The 7,014-nt window shown below is 46.6% G+C and overlaps 2 protein-coding genes across 2 annotated transcripts in view; one reads left to right on the forward strand and one right to left on the reverse strand.

Annotated features, from left to right (window-relative positions):
• Window positions 1-3,707: 3,707 nt before the first annotated feature.
• Window positions 3,708-6,595, reverse strand: LOC119329550. Its single transcript, XM_037602609.1, has 4 exons — window positions 6,425-6,595; window positions 5,741-5,941; window positions 4,262-4,394; window positions 3,708-4,181 (listed from the first exon to the last, which is right to left on the reverse strand). Exons 2-4 carry the CDS (start codon window positions 5,905-5,907, stop codon window positions 4,125-4,127), a joined length of 357 nt encoding a protein of 118 aa, XP_037458506.1. The 5' UTR covers window positions 5,908-5,941; window positions 6,425-6,595; the 3' UTR covers window positions 3,708-4,124.
• A 155-nt stretch (window positions 6,596-6,750) lies between these two features.
• LOC119329549 (rRNA-processing protein FCF1 homolog) overlaps window positions 6,751-7,014 on the forward strand; it is a 3,714-nt gene continuing 3,450 nt past the window's right edge. The window contains exon 1 of the mRNA XM_037602608.1: window positions 6,751-6,968. Coding sequence (XP_037458505.1) covers window positions 6,895-6,968 — 74 coding nt within the window. The 5' untranslated portion in view covers window positions 6,751-6,894. The remainder of the gene's footprint in view (window positions 6,969-7,014) is intronic.

The raw sequence follows: 7,014 nt of genomic DNA on the forward strand, positions 1-7,014 counted from the left end.
CCCCAGCAATTTCTACCTAGCTCAGCCAAGGGCACAACCAGTGGTCACCCCGAATCTCAGCAGAGTTGGATGGTACGGATTTCGGGAGTCAATATGCTCGGGAGCCGAATTGGGTTTCCCGAGTTGGGTTGTCTTTTGAGGACAACTCCTTAAAATTTTGCTTCTCTAAACGTTTAAGGGGTGCGCTTAACTCCTCATTTTGAGGAGTAAAATGTTTTGAAGGGATCGGCTAGAGATTCTCTAATCTTATTCCTTGTTTTTCTCTCCACCACCTCTTCGTTTGCCTCCCACCTTCCACCGATTTTTCTTGTTTTTTCACCCCTTCTAGTTTTTCTAGTTTTCATCAAACCAATATTTGTTAACCCAATAAATCCGATCAATCTTAGCAATAAATTCACAATCCATGAACAAATTATTTCTTATGGTAAAACCCAAGAGACATCTTTGGTAACCCAACAACGAACAATAAAGGCATGGTTCGTAAACACATAAATATCAATCATTCTCTTTGGTAAACCAATAAAGTAGATCAATCACATGCACGTATCTATTTTTTTTCAGTTTAAGTAATGGCAGAAAACCTATGCTTTTATATAAAAAATATATCTTATTTTGTCTAGTTGTTTTGCACCAAGATGTATCCTGTATGGTCTTCTTATTGCATTTAAAAATAGAGTAAATTTCATTTTTATCCCCTAGTTTTAACTTTCTAACATATTTTAGCCCTTTTTGGAAATAATCTCAATGTATACCCCAATTGATCAAAATTGTGCTACATTTAACCCCAATCCCCCATCGTGTATTTTTCCTCAATTTTGACACTAAGCAGGCGTGCCACGTAGACGGTCTTTTATTTTTTCTCTGCTTTGACGTCTGGTTTGCTCTCAGTTCAACAAGAGTGGGATAAATAAATAAGAGCGGAAAATTGGTTGGTTGGGTTTTGAAACTTTGGTGATCCTACTCAAAATACAATGCTTGCAGTCATATCTGCTGTAGACAACGACTCAGGCACGGCAATCACCGGCGTTAAACTTCAACGCTGCAACCTGCTCCGGCAACCTCGGCACATCCCTGTCGGTATGGGCATGAAGTCAGCGTTGGCCACGGACGAGCTCTCGCTCGATATTGGCGTGGTGGGCTGTCGTGAGGGACCTAGGTGCGTTAGAGGTTAATCACCGAAGGGAGGATTTCCCCTATAAAAAACCAAAGGAAGGAAATTGTTTCCTACTCCTATATTTTTTTTGGGCTGTTAACTAGTACTACTACTCGATTTGTTTCTTTCAAAAAAAAATTACATTATGAAATGGGATGCAACATTATATTGTGCTCCGCCATACTATTGGTTAATTATATTATGAAAGATAATCACATTATGAAACGGAACGTGACGATTATAGTATGCCCTGCGATACCATAATTTGGCATTATATATATTTCACCTGTACCATAGTTGCACTGCGATACTACTACTGTAATGGAACGCAACATTATATTTTGAACTGGAATGCACGCATGCAACACGCGAGTAACGGTGCAATGGTCCAAAGTAAAAATGAGGACTCCTGTGGGTTCCCCCAACAACACTGGGGACGCGAGAACGCGGCGGAAGTTATTCTTGAATTTGGCAGTAGGAACTTTTGACAACCCTAGCATTTGTGTAATCGGAAACATTTATTTTTGAAGGCCGAAATCCCCTTTGAGAAAACAGAATGCCTAGCGAAATCCATGCGACGCAGAAACCGGGCCATGAATTTTATTTTTTACCACTAAAGGCAAAAAGAGCAATGGGGCAGCTCCGTTGTCATTTTATGCAAAAATCTTGCCGGAGCAAGGGAGCAGTTGATACGACAGTGCTCCGGTCTCCAACCCAACCTTTTGTCCAACGAGGACACTGGACACGCCTCGCCTCACCGGAGTTCCTGGAGTGCCGGGCATGCTTTATAGGGCGGCGCGGCATGGCCGGGTTGACCATTGCACCGCAGAAAATCATCATCAACATCAATTCATTAAAACCATTAAGCTACGGGCGGCCAACCAGCTATGCCACGTGACGCAAGCTGGTTGGCCGCGGTGAGAAATCTTTTGTTATTTCTTTAGATGAAGGTGTGGATTATTTTTTAAATATTTTTTTAGATGAAGATGAGGACCTCTGGTATTTTTTAAATGAAGGGTTATGCAAAGTGGCACTCGCTGATAGGCTGTTGTGGATTTTTTTTGCTTTTTTACTTTTTTTAAATGAAGGTGAGGACTTTTTTTTAAATGTTTTTCAGACAGAGGCGAAGACCCGAGGACTCTATGTATTTTTTTAAAAGAAAATGTGCGTACAACTTTCTCTCAAGCGGCGCCACCGGGTGGTGCCCCAATCACTAGTCATCATCATAGTATCGCAGTGCAACGGTACCGGAGGCATGACATTGGTAGTGGGGGCAGGTGGATTCGCTGATGCCTGGAAACATATGGGGTGTCTTTGGTTGCCCGGGTCGTTTCAGGCTGCATCGTATCTACCATGCTGGCCGAGTCTGGCCTGGTTGAGCTCATGCAATGAGAAAGTGAGATGTGTGTTTGGTTTGCTTGTATGCCGTGGGACTGGTTGAGTTAAGATTGTGTTTGATAATGCTGTACCAATAACCGGCGAGTCACTTCCAAAGCACGACCGCGAAGGAATTTGTGAGGCCAAACCGGCACGGGCGCATCTCCAATGCTGGCCGCTGCTCCTGCCAAGCGAACACACCGGCGCTCCTCCCCTTCAACGCGGCTCCTGCTGAGAAAACGCACCAGAGGCGTGCTCGTCATCCGGGCGCCCACGAGCGGAGGAGCTCGTCTGGGCGGAGGAGCACGAAAGTCCGACGGAGGGCCTCGAGCGCATACAGGCGGAGGAGCATGGAAGTCCGGCGGCGGGCCTAGAGCACGTACAGGAGCACAGACGGGCGGAGGAGCACCGGCGGCGGCGGCGGTGGCTCGATCTGATCTGATGTGCGAGAAAGAGAAAGAGGAAAGGGAGATAACGGAGGCTGCGGTGGCAATTTCGATGTAATTCCGGAAAACATCAGGGCAATCATATATACCGTTTCGTTTTAAGTGGAGAGGTGGGTGCAGGCGCGGGGTTGGCTCCAGGAAACGCTCGATCGCTGCAGGCCTTGTTTTGCATCTATCGGGCCAGGCCGAAGGGGTCACACAGGAAACCAAACACTCTGACTTTTGCATGCGGGATGCCAGCCAGGTGCGGGCCAATCAACCAAACACGCCCATGACGGCCTTCTTGTGCGTGGACCGGCCCGCGTTGGCTCCCTCCTCTCACCACCTTCCTCCCCCGCGTGCGTGACTGCCTGCCTGGTCATAGTGTAACCTTTTGTCAGGCTGATGCAGTAATCCCGAAGCTGGTGTGTTTGGATGTTTGCACGGCAAAGAAACCACGTCGAATTAATTTCAAATACCCCTCAAAAAAAGATTTAATTTCAAAAAAAGCACACATTGAATTTCTCGGTAACCACGCCATTCCTTTTTTTGCGCGACGAACCACGCTCTTGTTCATCTGAACATCTCTCAGAGTATCTAAAATATCACCAGTTCTTCCAAGCGATGTGTAAATTTTGGTGGCCTTGCATTATTATGCACAAATTTGACAGCAACACCGCGTGGACTTTGTAATTCTCCAAAATTAAAGGGCCCTAACTGACTGCTATGGGAAAACAGGGTCAGACAAAACCTTTCTCAACACATGTTTACCCTTTTAATTTATTTTTTTGGAACCATCACGGCCTGAAAACCAAATAAGTTTAAATAGAGAACTGACACACTTGTAATAGCCCAGGCCATGATCAAGCATAATCGGCCAAGATACAGCTACGAATGAACTGGTTGGCTTTGGCCAGTACCCCAAGCTGCTGCTTTTACGCACTCGCGACAGAATGTGCGACACCAGTGGCAGCATGAGGCAAGCAGTGAGCAGCATCACAGTCTCCCCCTAAAATGCCTGAACATCCCTAACCTCCCAGAAGTTGTACACCAGTCATTCACGGTGACAAAACATCTATCTACTTTGCCACAAGAAACAATCACACGTATCCCTAATCTGCGAGCGATGAAAATGGCTTCTCATCCAGTGCGTTTGAACAACAGGTTCTTCAGGCTGGTTCGTACAGACCCAGCACGTGGCCGTCGATGCATCTTAAGGCTGCAACCTGCATAAAAATAAACATGATCTAAGAAGAAACCATGAATGAATACTAGTATCACATATAGATGTTGAGGGATATCTTACTTTTCCATGGATCTCATATTTGATCGGCCCGTCCAACTCGGCTCCCAGAGACATTAGTTTTGTTACTGTGCTGGTTATGTCCGGTACGGTGAAAGACAGCATCGAAGAATAGGCTCTCTGCGTTGCAAGGGTACTGCACATGCATACAAATATTCAAACAAAAGTAGTCACCATATTTGTGCTTGTTAATTGCAAATGGGATGTCATGACATCGCAAGAAAAACTGGTTAAGATGCATAACTTGTAGATTGTACAGCTTCACATTTTGAACATGGCAAACTCCTCTCATAACATAAGTCATATCCATATGATGATCATATTTGAAATCCACAAGAAAAAACTATACAAATTCCAAATCTCCAAGGACAAGAAATGAATTCAGTCATGCATTTTCATAGACTACCCTAGCTATCTCAGAGTCAAAGTAACACAATAACCCGAGAATAAAATACAACATAACCTAGCTTGAATTCAGGACACCAGCAGAATTAGGAGATCACATTTTTTAACTCTTATTTTACTGTTAAAAGGTTCTCTAGTATAAATTAGGCAGATGTACAGTGCATATTCCCTAGAGCATCTCAAATCATCACACTGATGAATGCAGTATAATATGTATGCATCCTTTTCCTTTGCAAAGAGTACTTATATAATGCAGCAAGAAACAGGATACGACTCAGCTAGGTGATATTTTGCTCCAGAATAATGAGCAAACCAGCAACGAAGCAGATGCAGCACTCATGTATGCTTGAAAGCAGTGTTAGTCTGTCAGAGCCACAATGTGCGTTTGACATTTGATACATATTGGATATATGCACACTACCTAGGGTAAGTGACGAAACTAACAAAAAAGAGCCTTCTACAGACCCACTCAAAACACATGAATTTGTGATGATCATTTGCAGCCTGTAGCAAATAAAGAAACTGAAAGAAGAGGGGAAAAACTTAAGCAACCAGCTTTTTTTATCGTGACTTTAGTACCCAGTTCGTATCCATAGGGAAAGAGTTTCTGATCATGGAGCTCAAATTTCAGGCATGAATCAGTTAGTTTCTGCCTAGGTTTCATCTTTTTGGACAAACCCAATACGCCATAGAATTTCCAGCAGACAAAGGACAGACCCAGTGCATAGAAGCTCCCACACAAGGTGGGGTCTGGGGAGGGATTATAGGAACCTAGTCTTACCCCTGCAAAGTGCAATGCAGAGAGGCTGGTTCGAACCCAGGACCTCTTGGCACAAGTGGGGAGGACTTCACCACTGCGCCAGGCCTGCCCTCTATAGAATTTCCAGCAGACGACTAAAAGAAATACTTGGCACATGGAATTGAACAAACACATTCATGTCATGCCATAGCCCATAGCAAGGATCCCCTCGGGCCTCGTCTACATTCCATCAAACATCTCCACAGTCACATCCACCACAACCCTCAAACCCCTTTGAATACAGTTAGTGTCGAGGAGAAGGCAGTGCAGCTCTGAACCTGTCATTTGTGTGCATGAGCGCTAGCTTGAGCGGCCCTGACTGGAGCTCCGCAAAGCGGAGTGTGCAGACGTTGACACTGAAGTCGAGCCCCTCTGCGTAGAATCGTGCAGCCCGCGGCACGTCCCGGTGCATCTGGATCACCCAGCGCAGCGTTGCCGCCGCCATTCTACAACAGGCGGGGCCAGGAAAATTCTAGAGCCTGGGCAGACCACAAGAGAAAAGAAATTGTCAGGAAGTCCTTCATTTCAACCCTACCAGTGGCTAGTGAAGAATTTTTTTCAAAGGAGGCCACAGGTGGCAATTATCTTGCAGAGCAAAAGAGTGCTTGCTAGCCTTTGTTGTAAGGAGAAGACTAGCAATGAGAAACTTCTCGCTGTGAGGCTATCAGGCTAATAGCAGTGCAGTAATGCAGATTTATACTACTCCGTGTTGGGCGTTACAAGAACTAGCAAATTCATTCAACCAAATAACCCATATCACATCATTGCTACCAAGAACATGATAAAATGAAAACCTCCCCTTTCTCTGAAATCTAACAATTCCAAGATCAACTTCAAATCAACCATCGAGCAACAGATAATCACACAATTAAAAAGTAATGGAATTGGGCAGTAACCAAGCAGCACTAGTAGAGTAGTACTACAACTGAATGGACCGACGATTCCTCAGTCCCTCATCTTACCCTAGCCGGAGTCAGGGGAGAGAGCGGATGCCGAGACCGTCAGAGCGGCCGCGAGCCCGGGCCTCACAGCGGGCACGCCTCCCTTCCACGCTCGACGGAGATTGCGGGGGTCGCCGCAGAATGCCCGGCGCGCCGGAACCGCGCCGCCGCTCGCCTGCCCGTCGCCGCCGTCTGACTCGGGTGGGGATCAGGGGAGGAACATCGCGGAATGGCTTGGAGGCTGGGCTGGGAGCATGGGCAATGACTGACACAAAGGGCACCCACGGCCCAAGAGTTCAGGCCCGGAGCGGCCCAGTTAGACGCCGATAGAGAGAGAGAGAGGGGCTTGGCCCAGGAGATACCACCAGCCGCCTTCGCCCCCTTGCCGACCTCGAGAGCTATCATCCCACGGACCCGCCGCCGCCGCCGTCGAGCACTCGAGCGCAGCGGAGCGGACCGCAGCCGGTGGTAGGGCGTCGAGTCGAGGGAGGATGGGGAAGTCGAAGAGCAAGGGCGCCAAGTTCGCCGCCGTCAAGAAGATCATCAGCAAGAAGACCATCCAGAAGTGAGTCCGCCGTTCCCCTTTACGATTTTTTTTTTTTTTGTGGTTT

This window comes from Triticum dicoccoides, chromosome 7A (assembly GCF_002162155.2).
Source record: "Triticum dicoccoides isolate Atlit2015 ecotype Zavitan chromosome 7A, WEW_v2.0, whole genome shotgun sequence".
In the NCBI taxonomy this organism is placed as follows: Eukaryota; Viridiplantae; Streptophyta; class Magnoliopsida; order Poales; family Poaceae; genus Triticum; species Triticum dicoccoides.